The 18,801-nt window shown below is 53.4% G+C and overlaps 1 protein-coding gene across 1 annotated transcript in view; it reads left to right on the top strand.

Moving 5' to 3' along the window:
• ACACB (acetyl-CoA carboxylase beta) overlaps window positions 1–14,990 on the top strand; it is a 99,209-nt gene extending 84,219 nt beyond the window's left edge. Inside the window, 14 exon segments of the mRNA XM_047088463.1 lie at window positions 82–179; window positions 1,273–1,393; window positions 2,987–3,097; window positions 3,960–4,103; window positions 4,955–5,075; window positions 6,726–6,822; window positions 8,396–8,492; window positions 8,959–9,094; window positions 9,932–10,109; window positions 11,686–11,798; window positions 12,760–12,914; window positions 13,538–13,708; window positions 13,817–13,953; window positions 14,608–14,990. Coding sequence (XP_046944419.1) covers window positions 82–179; window positions 1,273–1,393; window positions 2,987–3,097; window positions 3,960–4,103; window positions 4,955–5,075; window positions 6,726–6,822; window positions 8,396–8,492; window positions 8,959–9,094; window positions 9,932–10,109; window positions 11,686–11,798; window positions 12,760–12,914; window positions 13,538–13,708; window positions 13,817–13,953; window positions 14,608–14,734 — 1,806 coding nt within the window. The 3' untranslated portion in view covers window positions 14,735–14,990.
• The last annotated feature ends 3,811 nt before the right edge of the window (window positions 14,991–18,801 follow it).

The following is an 18,801-nucleotide window of genomic DNA, read 5'->3' on the forward strand; positions in this document are numbered from 1 at the left end:
TGTGGTTTTTTATAAAAAACATTGGCTGTCGAGTGCAGGGAGCTGAATTCACAGCCTCACTGGAGTATATATATTTTTAAGGGATTTAAATACCTGTACCTGACGCCTCAAGACTACACCAGAATCAGCTCCCTAAACTCTGTCCATTGTAAACACATCGAGGAAGAGGGAGAGTCCAGGTAAGTAATTTATCAGGTAGCTCCTTCATTTTGCCTCTGGTCGATTTCAGCTGCTAATGGGCAATCCCTCTCTTTGCCTCTGGGCTTGTGGGTGACGTTTTCAAATGGGGTGGTGGTGTTTGTACAGTGGGGACCCCTGAGCTTTCTGGACACCGACGACTTAGACACCTGGGGAATTCTCCAGGGTGAGCCCTTCCTTGCCATCCCAAAACGAGTCACAGCTTTCATAAAAATAGTACATCACGCAAGAAGAATTAGATGGGTTCCCCGGAGCTGCCAGCTCCTGTTTATGCCCAAATTAGCCAGACTGACACAGCAGCGATTTGGCAGGCTGGTAAGGTGTAGGCAAGGCGGGGGTCTGCCCCAGTGAGAAGGTTCAAGGCTACCAGCTACCAGCTATCTTTTCCAGGGAGTTTTGCAGGTGTTTTGTTTTGTTTTGTTTTGTTTTGTTTTGTTTTAGTGAGGTTGACAAAATCAGAATTTCCCAGCTAGGTTTTCTGGAATATTAGTTGGTGATATGTTGTGGTGGGGGGGGGTGGGTAGTGTAGAAAAAGTTCCATAATCAAGTAAGTTGAGGAACACTGGATTTAAAGGAGATCTAAAAAGCATCTTTACTGCAGGCCTTCTCAGAACCTTTAACGGTTGCAGTGTCTTGTGAATCTTTAACAGGGGCTGGGCTGTATAGTGGCTTACACTTCTGTGGCCATAGAATCTCTTGACTGACTGATTGGTTGATTGACTGATTGTGAACTAAGTGGCTTTCCCCATCTCTCTGTAGACCAAACGCTATTCTAGATGGTTTTTGGAGGTAGGCAGGGTGGGGGCAACATTTCATGAGGATAGCCTCCAAATAGGCAGACATCTTTGGTTGGAAGGGTGATAATTACTGATGCTGTACTTGCCCTTCTGGATACTTCAGGACGAACTGTGAAGGTCCTAGACCTCTGCTTTCCTTCACCCCTGGCTGCTTTGTCACCTTCTGTTCCCTCACCTTGCTCGTCCGTCCCTCCTGCCCTGGGTCCCGGGGAAGTGCGTCCGCCTTGAATTTTTCTGGGCTAGAGCTTGGTCTTGAATCCATGTTCGGTTCGTGCAGGTACGTCATCACGGATATCATCGGGAAGGACCGTGGCCTGGGCGTGGAGAACCTCAAGGGCTCGGGCATGATTGCAGGGGAGTCCTCCCTAGCTTACGAAGAGATCGTCACCATCAGTATGGTGAGTCTCCTATTATACTTCCTTTTCCTTTTCGCCTTTCTCGTATGGAATCTTTGTAAGCGTCCCAGAAGTAAAGAGCCCCGTGCGTTCATCGTGCAGTTCCGGTGATTGTCAGCCAGCAGCTCGTCCTGCCGCCTCGGTCCCTCTGCTCTCCTGTTTGGGGATATTTTAAAGCAAGCCCCTGGCCCTGTCTTTCCATCTGTGGATGCTCCGATGCAGATCTTTACTAGATAAAGACCTTGCCCCGCCATGCTTTTTTACAAAATGACGGTACTGTTCTTACACCAACATCAACAGCAATTCTTTAATATCCTTGAAACCTGGTTCGGGGGTCAGTTTTAACAATTATCTCAAAATGTATCTTTTTATAGTTGTGTTTGAACCACAGTCCAATGTCTTCTTATTTAAAAGGTACTGAGTATTTAGAAGAACTTTTGTCGGGTTTTAATTGGTACTGAATGAATATCTCCCCCTTCCCTCCCTTGGCCTTTTCAAAAGTATTTGCTGTTTCTGGTAATACTACTCTTTCATGGTAGATTGTCGTTTAAGACCTTATCTTTACATTCGATGTTGGATCTTCAGTTTCCAGGGTGGAAAATGTGGCCATGAGTGTCTTCCTTAGGCTAGTGTTCTGCATCTCATTTACATATATTTCATATATGTTTCAAAATCTATATATATTAATATCTACAAAAGATATGTATGTTTATATGTTCCAAGTACATATTTTTATATGTATCGTATATACTATCACATCAATATGATACATATGATATATGTCATAATGTATATATATCATTATGATGGTGACATCATGATATATGACATATGACATGATATGACATATATAATATATAATTACATGATAACACATATCACACATATATCACATATAATGATACAACGTTTATATACATTATGACATATCACATATCATATAATTATATATGATGATGTAACATATAATTATATATGACATATATCGTATATATAATTATATATGATGACATATATATGTGTGTATTTATCTATATATATGTATATATAGATAGATATAGATAGATAGCTATATAGATATATATAATTTTGAAAAAGTTTACGACTGACTCACCAGAAGTTACAAGCCAGTATAGAGAGGTCCTCTGTCCCCCTCACCCAGCTTCCCCCAAGGCAGTATCCTACATAATACATTATCGAACCCAGGACATTGACATTGGCACAACACTCTTACCTTGGTATAGACCTTAGTCAGATATCACCAGTTTTGCACGCACTCCCAGATGCCCTGTGGCTGTGTGAGAGGCTACCATGGCTCAGAAGAACTACATATAAGCTATGCCTTGTGTGAAGCAACAACCAGAACATTCTGTGTCTGCTGTCTATCCTCACAACACTCTTCTTCATTAACCACATTCTTTCTGGAAGCCAAGGTTAGGTGAGCCCGAAGAAGTGGCCTGTGCCTGTGCCATTTGGTCACCAGCCAGGCCGCCAGTGGCCAGATCGTACCCTCCACGTGTGTCCAGTGGGTTCCTGGGCTTTCCCGCCCCGAGCCACACCTGCCTCCGGAATTCCAAAGGGCTGCTGTCTCCACAGGTGACCTGCCGAGCCCTTGGGATCGGGGCCTACTTGGTGAGGCTGGGCCAGCGAGTGATCCAGGTGGAAAATTCACACATCATCCTGACGGGAGCCAGCGCTCTCAACAAGGTGACCGAAAAGGAGACTGTAGGGGGCGGGCGTGTGGGGCCAGGACTCATTTTAACATAACCACTGTCTCCCAATGGCGGACTTTTCTCAGTATGAAACCAGTGTCATTCCAACTGAGCTAGGAGCTGTTTTTCCAATTTGTACTCATCTGGGTCTCTCAGGAGCCAAAACAATTTTTTTCTGAGTGTTAGGCTCTTGTGCTAAAACTCTTGTGTGCTGACAGTTTAAATTTTAAGAAAATTATTAAGGTGGCATTATATATTGTAGAAAATTGGAAAAAGACCACCCCCCAAAAAAGTAATTTTGCTCCTACTAAAATTTTGGTGTCTTTCCGTCCCATCTTCTGTCTCCATGACGCCTGGTGAGCGTGCGGTTTGGGATTCTGTTTTCACTGTATGAAAACATACCCCATGTTGCTGTAAAGCCTTGGTAAGATAATGTCTGATAAAATCCCACTGAAGTTCTGCAAGTCTGGTCCCGGAACCAGCAGCAGCATCACCCGGGAACTTGTTACGAATGCAGATTCCCAGGCCTCGGCGCCAACCTGCCGAATCAGAAATACCCTGTAGGGTTTCGCCTTGGAGAAGACCCAAGTAATCGGTTGGATCGCTGGTCCTCAAATTGGGCCGCAGAGTTCCAACTACCTAGAAGTTTAAGGAAAAAGTACTGATGCCTGGGTCCCAGCCTCAAAAGATTCTGCTGTAATTGGTCCGGATGCAGCCTGGGCATTGGGAGTTTTGAAAACTCCCGGGTGACTCTCACGGGCGGCCAGGGTTGAGGACCGCCGAGGGAGATGACTTCCGAGCAGGTGGAAGGGGCCTGAGCCGGGCGGGCCCTTGCTAACCTTGCCATGTCAAAGCAGGTCCTGGGCAGAGAGGTTTACACCTCCAACAACCAGCTGGGCGGCGTGCAGATCATGCATCACAACGGCGTCTCCCACGTCACTGTGCCGGACGACTTCGAGGGCGTGTACACCATCCTGGAGTGGCTGTCCTATATGCCAAAGGTCCAGTATCCCCCCGACTCTGCACCGTAGAGTCTGGAAGACTTTGTCATCAGGTTCACTTGCCGGGTGGTATGGGAGTTTGGGAACCAGGAAGTGCCACCCTTGTGGCTGGGCTTAATTTTTCTTCACTCCTCCCTCCTGCCCTCTCAGACACCCAGCTCTGTCTAGCTGTTCTTTGCTTAAAAAAAAAAAAAAATGCCACTGGGGCGCCTGGGTGGCTCAGTTGGTTAAGCATCTGACTTCGGCTCATGGTCGTGATCTCACGGTTCGTGAGTTGGAGCCCCGCGTTGGGCTCTGTGCTGACAGCTCAGAGCCTGGATGGAGCCTGTTTCAGATTCTGTGTCTCCCTCTCTCTCCGCCCCTGCCCTGCTCGCATTCTGCCTCTCTCTCAAAACTAAGTAAACATTAAAAGAAAATTTTAATGCCATTTTAAGATGCTATGTGCCGATCCTTTATAAAGGGGTGGCCTCGCGTCTCATCAAAAGAGGTAACACTGAACAATAGAGAACCCTGAAGCTTTGCAGTCGGGCTGGATCCGATTCCCAGCTTCCTCATCGCTAGCAGTGAGACCTTGGGACAGTCCGTGCATCTTCCTGGGCCTCAGTTTCCTCATCTGTGAAATGGGAATAACAATAGCACCTACCCTAGGGAGCTCCCTAGGTGATTCAGTACAATGGTGTTGAGAGCCTGCACCTTGGCAGGCCCTCACCAAACGCCACTCATGCTGGCGATGACTGGCTAATTCGGGCAGGGTTCTGCGGCGCAGGCAGGCGTGATCATGGTCGGAGGAGAGAAGCAGATCACAGGCATGGCTGACCGGCACGGAAGACTGAGGCCGTTTTCTCTTCTAGGATAATCGCAGTCCAGTCCCCATCACCACACCCTCGGACCCCATTGACCGAGAAATTGGATTCTTCCCGTCCAGGGCTCCCTACGACCCCCGGTGGCTGCTTGCAGGACGGCCTCACCCAAGTGAGTCCCTAAGTGCTTTGCCGGAGACCTGGCTCTTGGGTTTCTTTTCCGAAAAGAAGGCGTGAAGGGGCCCTCTGGTAGAAGCCCCGATCCTCCCTTGGTCACACATCCCGGAGGGGGACACCTGAGATCAAACGCAGAGGGAGTGGAGGCTGGGGGTGGGGGGCACTTTTCTCTATACTTTTCCTAAGTCGTTAATAAAGAAGCGATGGGCACAGGCTCTGGGTCCTCGGGCTGGCAGATGCAGGGAAGGTGCAACGGGGGGCCTGGCCTCCCTCCGAGCTGCCCCGTGGTTACATAGGAAAATGCAGACATCAGGGTTTCAAAGACAAGGCTACACGCCCCCACCCCCTCTCTGAAAGGGGCAAGCTTGTCTCCGGCAGGTATTTGATTACCTCCTGAGCAAGCAGAACACCCCAGGGAAGCTGAGCTAACCCCGTTACCATGATCCCGAGTCTGGAATTTCAGATGCCGCTGCCTTTAGGGATCCGCCTGCCCGTTCAGCTGCGTGGTGCAGGAGGGGTGCCCGTCAGGGGCGCGCCGGGCGCTGCCGGCTCAGGATACCCCGCGGCTCGCTTGCCCCTCTTGTGCCTCTCTCGAGCTTTCCTCCCCGTGAGCTCTGAGGGGGATGGCTTTATCTTGACTAAAAAAATGTCCACCTTGTTTCTGACCATTTTGCCCATCTGGTCAGGCCAGCCCTCGGGCAGACACGGGAGTTGGGCTGCTTTGTTTTCAGGCACCCAGCCTCCCTCGCTGGCGGCTTGTGACCCTCGCGTCACCTGGCTCCTTTGTCCTTGGCCAAACCGGAGTCACGGACACCAGGGCGCCAATGCTTCCTTTAAAGGGACGGCTGCAATTGGCATCATCATGTTCTGTCCCCTCCCCCTCCCCAAGTCATCTCCCTTCCCCTCCTCCCCCGCCCCTCCCCGACTCCCCTCTTCTCTCCCTCTCCCTCTGTCTGTCTGTCTGTCTCTCTCTCTGAAATTGAAGATGGCCCCCAGTTAACATTTAAATGTTATTAAGCTACTGCCGGCACATTGAGGATGAGGTTTCCCGGGCAGGTGGTCCCTTCCCCAAATCCCACCTTCTGAAGGGGCCCTGTCAGCTCTCTTTGCCTCCTGGGCTGATCCTTGGGATTAGGATCTCCGTGCCTTTGGCATTGGCAGGAGCTGATACGGTTGGATGTTCCAAATGGGCTGAATTCCTGACTTGGGGTATTTTCGGCAACCGTGTTTTTGGAGGGTTTTGTTTTGCTTTGCTTTGCTTTCTTTCTTTTTTTTTTTTTTTTTAATTTTTTAAATTTATTTTTGAGACAGAGAGAGACAGAGCATGAACAGGGGAGGGGCAGAGAGAGAGGGAGACACAGAATCGGAAACAGGCTCCAGGCTCTGAGCCATCAGCCCAGAGCCCGACGCGGGGCTCGAACTCACGGACCGCGAGATCGTGACCTGGCTGAAGTCGGACGCTTAACCGACTGCGCCACCCAGGCGCCCCTGCTTTGCTTTCTTTTAATGGGTCGGGGTCTGTGTGGTTTTCTGGAGAAATACGTGTCTGGGCTGTGAAGGTCAGGTTGTCTGCCCCACCAGGCAGACCATGGGGACCCTCATCAACCCAGCCCCTTGGCCTGGGCCTCTGCCCTTCTGCCCACAGCTCTGAAGGGATCCTGGCAGAGTGGATTCTTTGACCACGGCAGTTTCAAGGAAATCATGGCGCCTTGGGCCCAGACGGTGGTGACAGGAAGAGCGAGGTAACCCTGGGAACGGGGCAGCCTGCACTCGCCTGGCCTCACCAGGCACTGGGACTCCCAGGCACTAGCCATGGGTCCTTTCCTCCTGGGTGACCCCCAAGAACACTTTCCTTGTGGCCTCAGGGCTTTCCGAAAGGAAAACCAATTTGGGGGGATGGTTTTCTGGATGCTGAACTTCTTCATAAAGTCTGGATTTTTCTGTGGCCTTAGGAAAGGCCATCTCAGCCATCTGCTTGCTGGGGGCCAGAGTCTGCCCCTTTGGGAATCAGAAGACAGCGCTGGGTGCTCCCACCAGAAAACCACACAGACACTCAAAACTATGAGGTCTGTTCCACGAGGGCCACGATCAGGAGCCCTCTTGTCTACGCAGAGCTGGTGGGCGGCTTAATCGCTTGGATGCTTTCAGAGCTGAGCAGCTCACCCCTCGGTGGTGCAGCCGTCATCATTTTAGACATGTCTGGCCACCTGCGGGATCCTCTCCGTATAATTGACCTTTATAATTATCCTTAGAAGTTAGCATTCAGACCGTGGCACGAGGTAGTTGTTACAAGTCCAGGCTCTGGAGTCAGATCTCAGGTCCTTCACTTTCTCTGGGCCTTTACGTCCTCATCTGCAAGACGGGGATGATAATCCTGCCCCCAGAGGACTGCTGTGAGGACATGTGTCAAGCTCTTAAAACACCCTAAGTGCTCCGTCAGTGCCAGCGGCTGTCATTCCTGTCCTTGTTGGTGCCGTTATTTCTCTCCCGGGCAATAAATACGTATTAAAATACTAAATGTTAAGCCTAGTACTAACAGCTCATCCCTCCCCCCTAAGTGTTTTATTTTTTTAAGACCTGCGATGAGATCTCCCTCTTCTACATGGAAACCCTTCCTTTATTTAAAGACTGTCTCTCCACCTGCCTCGTAGACACGAGTGACCCAGGGATGCACCTGGCTCAGGCCTGGCTGGTAGCAGGCGGGTGGCAGTTACTAATGTCATGGAGTCCTCTGAGCCGCAGCTCCTTCAGGCTCCACATCTGCCACCCCTTGGCAAGCACGCCGCGGTGCCTAGACCCGCCCCGTCCCGCGCGGTGGCTGCTGGCCGCGTGCAGCAATTCAAGTCTCGGTGACTTGAGAGAGGAAGGTGTATTCCGTTCCCCTGTTGCCCTTGGCACGTTTCAGGTGCTGAGCACCCGCCCGAGGTAGCATGTCACGGCTGCTGTTCTGGATGGCCCAGGGGGAACACAGCGTCCCAGAAAGTTCTAGTGGAGAGCGCTGCTCCTGCACTGGCCTGACCCTCCCCGTCACCACGATGGCCGCTGCCCCAAGAAGGGCGCCGATGGCACCTTTCCAGCCCGCCGGCTGGCGAGGAGGCTCTTACCGCTTTGGAACGGCTTCTTTGCCTTCCAGTAAAATAACCCGCCAGAGTAAAAGCTGGGCACGCTTCTGCACGCGTGCCCGCGTCGCAGCCTTTATTGCCCAGGTACCCAGGATGCCCATAGAACGTCAGCTGGGGCTGGGCGGACCCGTCTCCCCCCGGATCCAAGGGGACTGCCGCCCAGCTCCCCGCTCGCCCCTGCTCCACCTCACAGGCTAGGGGGGATCCCTGTTGGAGTGATCGCCGTGGAGACGCGGACCGTGGAGGTGGTAGTGCCTGCAGACCCTGCCAACCTGGATTCCGAGGCCAAGGTCAGAGGGCTGGGAATTTGGGACTGTGGTTTCAGCTGGCTCAGCCAGCCGGAGTGGATCCTGGGCGGTCACACGCCTGCCCTTCCAGCCTCAGGGGAGTCCTTGGCCCCAGGGGCGCCCGTCTCCAGCACTGTCTCTGCGGGATGCATAAATGTCCTACGCTGTCTTTCTTCTTCAGGGGGTGACAGGTCCCTGGGAATCCCTCCTGCCCTCTGCGCCTGTCCCTGTCCCTGTCACTGACCCTAGCTGGGCCATGGCACATATGGGAGGAGCTCAGGAGTCAGAGGGTGGGTCCTAGGACTCGGTATGGCCTGGACTGGCTTGGCACCCCTGTGAACCCTGGCTGGTGTGGGTGCCAACGCAGATCAGATTGCCTGCCCTCTAGGGTATGGCTCAGAAGACTGTCCCCGTGTCCCCTCGCTGGTCTTGCACAGAGGAGTCTGATCCAGGCCACCCTGTGTTCCAGATAATCCAGCAGGCGGGCCAGGTGTGGTTCCCAGACTCAGCCTACAAGACGGCCCAGGCCATCAGCGATTTCAACCGAGAGGGACTGCCCCTGATAATCTTTGCCAACTGGAGGGGGTTCTCCGGTGGCACGAAAGGTAAAGCCACCTCTCCTGTGGGTGTCCCAAAGCTGCGGGGTCAGCACCCAGGACAGGGAAACCCCCTCCAGGTGGCGCTGTCGCGTCATCATCTCAGCCGAGCCCCCCTACAACCTCCAAGGATGGGAGCAGTTCAGGGAACATCCACCCATTTCACAGATGAGGAACTGAGGGCTCCCAGTGTGACTAGCCAGAGGTCACCCTGTGAGGGGCAGGGCAGGGTGGGCAACCCCGGGAACTTTCCTTCCTGTGAAGGGGCTAAGAGTAAGACCAACCTGAGAGAGGTCTGAAGTGAGGGTTTGATATGAGCTGATCACGGGTGCATGGTGTTAGCTCCTGGCATGATGATGGTTGATTTTATTATTGCAGCCTAACCACATAAGGTGCCTGGTACTCGGAGAGCCTCGTCTTGGTGGAAAATAACGACCACGCTGTCTGTGGGCAGGAGGGAAGGATCTGTGCTATTGCTGGATAGATAGGGTTCCGTGTGCTGGGAACGGCAGGACAGGGCGGGGGGCAGTCACCGGTGAGGGCATCCCGGAGTCAGAGCTGGAAGGAAGGGACCCTTGAGATTGCCCTACGCTTCCTTTTACAGATGGAGGCACTGAGAGGCCCCAGTGTGAGGGAGGGGAGAGTGGCCCGGCCAAGGTGACACGGATAGTAAAGGGTGCAGTCTGTACCTGGCCTCCTCTACTGCCCTTTCCATGGTGCCGCGAAGCATCCCGGCTGAACACGCTTTCTCAGGCTCCCCAGGACAGCGACGGCTGGGGGCTTGGCGTGTGGCAGGTGCTGGGGCCCGAAGCCTCCTCACCGGGCAACTAACTGCTTTGCTTTCAGACATGTACGACCAGGTGCTAAAGTTTGGAGCCTACATCGTGGACAGCCTCAGGCAGTACAAACAGCCCATCCTGATCTATATCCCACCCCACGGGGAACTCCGGGGGGGCTCCTGGGTGGTCGTGGACTCCTCCATCAACCCCCTGCGCATAGAAACGTACGCAGACAAGGAGAGCAGGTGGGTGTGTGACCCTCGGCCTCGTTTCCCTTCACCCCCAGTCCCGAGGCCCCATCATCTTTGAGCCACTGGCCAGGAATTGCCAGGGCATTCTGAGGTTCTGAAGGATGGAGAGGCTCCAATTTTACCAGTCCGAAACTAGCATCCAGTGCACAGGTGGATTTTATCAGGAGAGTTCATGGCACCTGAGCTTCCTGGCAGCCAGGATAAAAAGGGAAACATAACCAGTCCTCTAGTTCTCCCTGGGCTCTGAGTCTCTGCCCAAGCTGTGAGTTCCCGGAGGGGCTGTGCTTTATTCAGTTTTATAGGCCAGGGCCTCACACAATGCCTGACCGCTAGCAGGTGGTTGGGAAATCCTGGCTGAACAAATGACTGACAGATACTTGCCTGAGAGGTTACTGGTTCGTCGGGAGAGAGAAACCTGTGGCACTTTGTTAAGGAGGAATTCATTCATTCCGGGAACGTTTACAGAAAGGATAATGACAGTGGTACTTGCTACATGGTGCTTGAGTAACTTTAAAGTGAAGACTCTAAGTTGGGGCGCCTGGGGTGCTCAGTCGGTTGGGCGTCTGACTTTGGCTCAGGTCATGATCTCGCAGTTCATGAGTTCGAGCCCCGCATCGGGCTCTGTGCTGACAGCTCAGAGCCTGGATCCTGCTTCGGATTCTGTGTCTCCCTTGTTCTCTGCCCCTCCTCCACTCACGCTCTGTCCCTCAAAACTGAATAAATGTTAAAAAATTAAAAAAAAAAAAAAAAAAAAGGAAGACTCTAAGCTACATGCTGTGTAGGATGTCAAGACCTCAGGAGTAGTTTTGCCCCAAATATAGGCATCCTCTTCCCATGTCTGTTACCCATTCATTCATTCAGTGACTATTTATTGAGTACCTACTATGTACCAGACATCATGGTAGATATTGTGATATGGTGCACATGAGCGACACCTGTCCCGCCTTCAGTGCACCTAGACCATCACGGGGGGCTGTCGAGGTCCGCCCTCCAGGATGACTCGGGACATGAGCAGCCTCAAGTGGGGTCATCATTACCTTTTCACTCTGGCCACCAGGAAGCTCAGAGCTACATCAAGTATTTCTTGGGGCTTCCAAACTATCAAAAGAGGATGAAGGGGGCAGTGTGGGGGGTGAGTGAGAGGGCCAGCTCATACTGAACCATGTTGAGTTCTTCATTGTGCCTTTGTGAGCTTGGAGGAGATCAGAAACAGTACCCTGGCCTGAGGAGAGCAGAGATTAGGAAAGTCACAAAGGGCTGTAGCTGAAGAACAGGAGGGCTATGCTGTTCTGGAGAAGAGGCCTATGCTCTCAGAGCCGAAAGGGCATTCCGGAGTTCAGAAAACGTGATTTTAAGAAGTTGGCTCAGCCCCTGTACATTTTATGGATATAGAAGCAGATGACCGGAGAGTCCCCTCTGACTTGCCCAAGGTCACAGAGTGAGTCTGTGAAAGATCTAAGAACTCACACCCGGATTTCCTGGCTCTCCTGTCTCTACCCCCATGTCTCCTGGCTGTAGTTTGTTGGGGGGACATCTCCTACACTTCTACCCCTTCCTCTTCTTTTTTCAGGGCGAGCATTCTGGAGCCGGAGGGAACAGTGGAGATTAAGTTCCGAAAGAAAGATCTGATAAAGACCATGAGGAGGATCGACCCAGTTTATAAGAAGCTCGTGGAACAGCTAGGTGAGAGGGGTGGCAACGCCTCAGGTCTCAGAGGGCAAGAGAGACCCAGCCCGCTCCCCTCCCGGGGGGTTCTAGTCTGGTGAAAACAGAGTGCCAGTGTGCCAACAGACAGCTCCAAAAATCGGGGGATGTGTTAAACATGTTCATATAGCAAAATCAGCCCTTTACCATCAAAAAGTATGTTTAATGCCTTAGTGTATTTATTTCTGAACACACATAAAATATAACAATGGAAGTATCTGGGGCCAGTGAGGACGATGAGAATTTGCACAGCAAAATGTCCCTTTAGAATTTTCCATCAGACCTGAAGTATGTTACCAATTTTGTCTGAGTGATAGTTTTGTTTCACTTGTAGCCTTAGATGTAATTCTCTTTAAAAGTCCATATTGGGTGACAGTGCCTTTATAACTGTGCCCTTCACAGGATTTATTAGAGTGTGTGTGTGTGTGTGTGTGTGTGTGTGTGTGTGTGTGTAATGTCTTTGGTGTCGTGTCAGGGTAAATGCTGATCTCTTGAATGAGTTGGGAGGTGTTCCCTCCTGTCTTCTGAGTCGGAATTGGCATTATGTCTTTAAATCTTTGATAGGAGGTTTCTGGCTACAAATTCATCTTTATTATATGTAGGACTATTCAGGGGATCTGTTTCCTCTTGGCAGAGCTTCCATAGTTTGTATATTTCAAGGAATTTGTCCATTTCATCTAAGGTGTGAAATTGGCCCAGCGTTGTTCATAATATCCCCTTAATTGTATTTTGCAATATGTGTGGAAAATAGTAAGTGATCGTAGCCCGTGAGCACAGTGGTTCTTCCCGAGAAGGGGGCACATTTAGAGTTGCACGCTGAATGCGGTCTCGCCATGGTAAGCACACTTCTGAGACCGTGCGAGCAGCTTGGTTTGGGGGCAGCTTCCGAATCAGAGCGCAGGCCTGTCCTGCAAACCCTGGTTTGTGCCCTTGCCCACAGGAGTGTCCGAGCTCTCCGATAAGGACCGCAAGGACCTGGAGGGCCAGCTGAAGGCCCGGGAGGACCTGCTCCTGCCCATCTACCACCAGGTGGCGGTGCTGTTCGCCGACCTCCACGACAGGGCCCACGGCTTGCTGGAGAAGGGTGTCATCTCTGTAAGAGCCTGCAGCTGTGGGAGCCCCACATGAATGCCCCGTCCTAAGGTCACCTGGTTTCCAACCGGAGCAGATCTGGGCTCGAAAGCTACATGTTAGAAACACTTGGGGAGCAATAAAAAAAAAAAAAATCCCAGTGCCCAGGTGGCTCTTCGGACCAATTAAATCAGAGTATCGGGGGTGGGAGCCCCGTATAAGTATGGCTGCAAATCCCCAAGCGATTCCAACAGGCAGCAAGGTTTGGGAACCACCGGTCTGACCTCCATGGGTGTCTCTAACCACGGGCCAGACTTGGGAAGGATTGTTCCCGCCCAGCACTGGCCTTCACCAGCCCCACCCCATCGCTCGGCCCCTAAGAAGATACCCTACACTCACCTACCACCCCTGCGTGTGGGGCTCCCTCCCAGCCAGCCTAAGCCTCTCCGTGCCTCTGGGAAGCCCGAGTAGAGTCCCGGTGAAATCTTGGCCCCGCCAACCCCCGCCCGGAGCCTCAGCCGCCCCGCCTATAAAACGGGAATGATCACCGAGCTTGCACCTAGCCCAGGGCCCCGCCCCGGGCCGCACCCTGCATCTCTGCCCGCCCCTGCCCCTTCGGAGGGCTCAGGCCTGGGGCTTGTCCGCAGGACATCGTGGAGTGGAAGACCTCACGCGCCTTCCTGTACTGGCGTCTGCGCCGCCTCCTGCTGGAGGACCAGGTCAAGCAGGAGATCCTGCAGGCCAGCAGTGAGCTGAGCCACGTGCACATCCAGTCCATGCTGCGTCGGTGGTTCGTGGAGACGGAGGGGGCCGTCAAGGTGGGCCTGGGCGGAGACAGGACGGGTGGGTGGGTGGGTCGGTGCGTGCCTCCCGGGCTAGCCTGCTCAGGGGCCCCTCTCTGAGGCTGCCTGTCCCCTTCCCCCCAGGCCTACCTGTGGGATAACAACCAGATGGTGGTAAAGTGGCTGGAACAGCACTGGCAGGGCGGGGCTGGCCTGCGTTCCACCATCCGCGAGAACATCAAGTGTTTGAAGCGCGACTCCGTCCTCAAGGCCATCAGACGGTAAGCGGCCACCCCGCCCACCCGCCCATGCCTTGGACTTCTTGGCGAGCGCCGGATTTACCGCCAGCCGCCTGACCCCAGAGTGCCACCTTGACTCCATGACGCTGCATGGTCCCCGGGCCTACGGCTCAGCCTCGCGTGCGAGGTCCACGGCTCGGGGGCTGTATTCCTTGCTGGAATATAGAGGACAGCTGGTCCAAGGTCACAGCTAGAGCGCATCTGGGAGAGCCCACGTTCTTAACTGCTAGGCCGTAGGCTGCTGGCTCCCAATGGTGCCAGCCTTTCCAAAGGATTTGCTCACCCCATTCCCATGGGGTCCCCTGTGAGATGGGTAGTCGATCATGTGGGACCCCATTTAGGGAATGAAGCTGAAATTTAGGGGAAATACTGGGTCTCCAGTCACACAGCTAGTGACTGACAGGGTCCACTGTCCTTCCAAGTGTTCTGACCCCCAGAATTCCCTCCTGCCGTATAGGACCACACCCCCCCCCTCCTGCCACGGTGACCACGGCACAAAGAGACTTGGGAGCCCTGGGTTGTCACCCACCCAGGAACATGGCATGGCCCCGCACAGGAATTCTTAGCGACCGCCCTAGGACCCCCTGACCTACGTGGCAGGAATGACCCCTGCCCTTTTCTCCCCTCCCCCTGCAGCCTGGTTCAAGACAACCCTGACGTGGCCGTGGACTGCATCGTGTACCTGAGCCAGCACATTAGCTCAGCAGAGCGGGCCGAAGTCATTCACCTCCTGTCCACCATGGACAGCCCAGCCTCCACCTGACCCCGGCCCACCCGGCCGCTTTCAGGACCATGGGCAAAAGAAACCACGCTGACCCGCCTACCGCAGGCCTCATCAGGACCGTGGGGGTTTGCTTTTTAAAAAGAAAAAAGCAAAAAAAAAAAAAAAAAAACCCTCAAAACCCCAAAACCCCCCAAACCCTAGGCATCTCTGCAGGGCTGCTGGCCTCCCACTCACTCCTGTCTCAATAAAAAGCTCAGGAGAGCCCCTTCCGAGCAGAAATAGCTTCCTCTCCATCACTGGGAAGTTGGCTCTGGTGTCTCTTGAGACATCATTTTTTTTTTTTTTTTTTTTTTTTTTTTGCCGCATCCCTGAATCACATTGAACCCAAACCCCCCAGTTTCCTTTTGCTTTCCAGTGCCTGGTATGCGGGCTCCAGGTGTTCTCTTGGGCTCGTTTTATATCGGATCACAGAATCTTTGTATTTTTCTACTCTGAGACCAACTCCTGATTGTAAGCGTCTTACCTAGTTCGGCAGAGTAAGTAGGCCGAGGAAGGAAGAGCAGAAACAGCCTGGTTTTTTGTCATGATGCTCATTCGGAAACTGTCAAGTCACCTGGGAAAGGGCATGAATGGTTTTTTAAGAGAATGAAACGGCATGTCGTTCCCCACGTGGCCCCTAGAGGGGCGCCAGGAACGTCTCGCTGGTAAGGCCGTGCTGATTCTGTTTTCGAAAGAGGGAAAGCAAATGGGCAGAACTGTTTGGCCGCGCATTTCAGGACCTTTGAAGACAGCTTCCGTGTGGCTCCCAGCCCTCCCAGCCCGCCCCTTCCCTGGGAGGAGGACAAGGGCGGCCCCCCGGTCCCCTGTGTCCAGCCTCGTGGCCGGGTTGGGAACACGAAGGCAGAAGGCAGACGGTCACCGGGCTCACAGCCCAGCTGGCTCTTGAGTGTCACTGCGGGGATTGCCGCTACTCACCTCGAAGGCCCCCTCTGCCGGCACCCCCTCACCTGGTGCCTTGATGTCTGTGCAGGGATCTGGCCCCAAGGGGCAGAGCTCTTGGTTTGCAAGGACTGGACCAGGAGGGCCACACCAATTTGCTCAGGGAGGCCCCTGCGACCTGCCCTCCAGCACTGTGTTCTGGAGGCCGCACGGCATCGGGGGCCTGCTATCCTCCCGGCCCCGTCCATCAGTTCTTGGGTGCCGGTGATGGGGGCAGTTGCCCCCCCCACTGCTGGGATGGGAAGTTTGTCTGAGGAACCTTGCCGGTTCAGAGACCGACGAGGCTGCCCAGGGAAGCCCCCCGCCAGCCCGGATGCTTCCACTGCCTGAGTGGAAAAAAAAAACAGAGTTTGGCCATCAGCCAGTGACGGACCTGGCACATGAAGGTGTCATGGGGGCAGTGAGGGATGGGAGAAAGAGGGATTATCTGTTGTCCCATCCTGGGGCCGATTCGGGGAGGGCGTGGGACTCCACGCTGACTCGGGAACTGAATGTTTCCGTGTGCGGGAGGCTCCCTTGGTTTTGGAGGGAAAGGCAGGTCCATAAGGAGCTGCTCCCCAGGTGCAGTGGGTGGGGGATCCCGCCAGGAGATGTGTGGAATAAAGTGTTTTTTAAAGGAAGCACTTTGGCCTTGACTTATTACCTGGACCAGAAGAGGCAGGCCGCCTGCCTGGGTGATTGCCCTGGAGCTCACCGGCCTGCCCCATTGGCCGAGATCTTGCGCAAGCCCCCATCCCAGGAAGACAAAGCTCTGATAAGAGTTTGTCTCCCAGAAGTCAGTTTGTGACAGTTTGTATCCCGGAAGTCACGGGCGGACTTGGTCTTTTCAGCTTGATTTCAAAAATGGCCGCGTGCTGCTGTCTGCCGGCGGATGGGGCGGAGTTCAGCACATTGGCAATCAGCTGATAGTACTTTCCCTGCTTCCGGGGACTCAGTGCAGCCCCCTCCAGGGAAGAGGGGAGGGACTGTGCCACTGAGTGTGGCCAGAGGCCTCGGTGGGCAGCTCGGGTCCAAACTGGATGCTCAGCGTGGTGACCTCATCCCATGTGACCCTCGAGAGCCTCTCAAGTGCATGCTACACTCTCTCCTCACTTTTATAGGCAAGAAAACTCCAGCTTAGAGAGAAGAGACGTGCCCAAGTTCACACAGCTGGTGAGGTGGGGGCCAGGCACCCAGGCTGACCCAGACCCGATCTTGCGAGGCCTTTGGCTGTCCCGTGAATCCTGAACCTTTGCAAAGGCTACGTCCTGGCACGTGAGGGCACCGTCTACACCAGCCCCCCACCTCACCCCAGCTGATCCAACCAACGTCCTCATTCGGATCCCCAAGACCCCGGCCCCTCCAGGGCCAGGCCTCGGCTGGGGACAAGCTACCCTCTCCCTTCACTGGAGTCTCTCCCTCCCTGGATCAGCAGATTCTGGAGCACCACGCACCCCGCCCCCCCCAAACCACTCGAAGGAACCCCGTGTCCTTGGACGTACAGCTTGTCCACATCACGAAAGCGGGGTGCTACCAAACTGGCACCCCCTGCTTGGGTCATCCCAACCTCTGCCTCTTGCTTTGCCTCCCCCACCTCATTCTCCAAATCCAAAAGTCAGTTGGCCTTTTAACCCAAGGTCACTTTCCCCTGACACTTTATTATGAAAAATTCCCAAACACCAACAGGTCAACTTCGCTGTGGCAGACGCACAGCCATTCAGTGCTGGCTGCTATCACGGTCCTTTTCCTGTGCTTGTCCTGGTCCATCCATCTATCCGCCCCTCTCTCAACCTGTCAACCCATCCTCTTATTTGGACACATTTCAGAGTAAATGGCAGACATCTGTATACTTCTCTAGGGGGATATTTGTGTTTCAAAACACCGTTTTTTGTTGTTGTTGTTGTTTTGTTTTACCTTTAAATCATGTCCTGAGCTCCTTTGCAGCCGAGAGTAGAGAGTTGAGAACAGAGCTGTGTTGAGGTGAGGTGGCCCATCGTGTGGCTGGTGAGGGGATCTCCAGCCTCACGGTGCCCGGTTCCGTCTGTGCCGAGCGTATCTTCGTCAACTATTTATTGAGCACGTACTATGTGTCACACACTGTGTGAGGGGGCACAGCCGTGAGCAAGACAGCCCACTCCTGCCCTCGGGAGCTGTTTTTCCAGGGTCCCCAAAGCTAGAAATTGCAAAGGGTTAACCGTAGAGGATATTCATGGCCACAACTCGTCAAATGCCCAGGGTCTGTTGTCATTTGTTGTCCTATTTCTTTCGGAGATGGGTCCACCTTTCAGGGTCACTGTGATAGGAACCGAACGGAGAAGATCACCCACAAGACCGCAGCAAGGGTCCCCAGATGGCCAGCAGGCACAGGAAAGGGTCCTGTGCACTCCGCTAGCATGAGCAAACCTGTCTTCTGGGTTTTGTCCATGCAGCTGATGGCCGGAGCCACGCCGAGGCTCTCTGCCAATAGTCTATCCCCAAAATGCCCCTTCACTGCTCCAAGTACCCGCTGGGACGAGTTCTTACTTAACCCCACATGGACTGGCGTGAGCCACACCCAGCCTGCACATCGTTCCTACGGACTCTGTCATCACCAGGCACCAAGCTTGTCGGTTCACTGCCAGGTGAGCAGACTGTTTCTCCTGCCAGAAACCCTCTTCCGCTCCGGCCTTTGCCTGGCTGACTCCTACTCACCCCTCAAAACCCAACTCACATGGTGCTTCCTCCAGGCAGTTCTCCCTGACCATCTCCCCAGTGGGTTGGGAGACCATGGCTTGTGGTCCTGCAGCCTCTGGGCTGCTCCTTTTGTGTGATTTGTATCTATCTATCTATCTATCTATCATCTATCTATCTATCTGAAACATGGATTTGAAAATGAAATACATACCTAGAAATCCCTAAATTCCTCTGGCTACTGAGCTGAGGAGGGATGCTGGAGAGCCGTCTTTTTAAAACATTTTTTTTTTAACGTTTTATTTATTTTTGAGACAGAGACAGAGCGTGAACGGGGGAGGGGCAGAGAGAGAGGGAGACACAGAATGGGAAGCAGGCTCCAGGCTCTGAGCCATCAGCCCAGAGCCCGACGCGGGGCTCGAACTCACGGACCGCGAGATCGTGACCTGAGCTGAAGT

This window comes from Lynx rufus, unplaced genomic scaffold (genome assembly GCF_022079265.1).
Source record: "Lynx rufus isolate CCGP_SWC_20201006 ecotype Redwood Valley unplaced genomic scaffold, mLynRuf1.p SCAF_24, whole genome shotgun sequence".
Classification (NCBI taxonomy): Eukaryota; Metazoa; Chordata; class Mammalia; order Carnivora; family Felidae; genus Lynx; species Lynx rufus.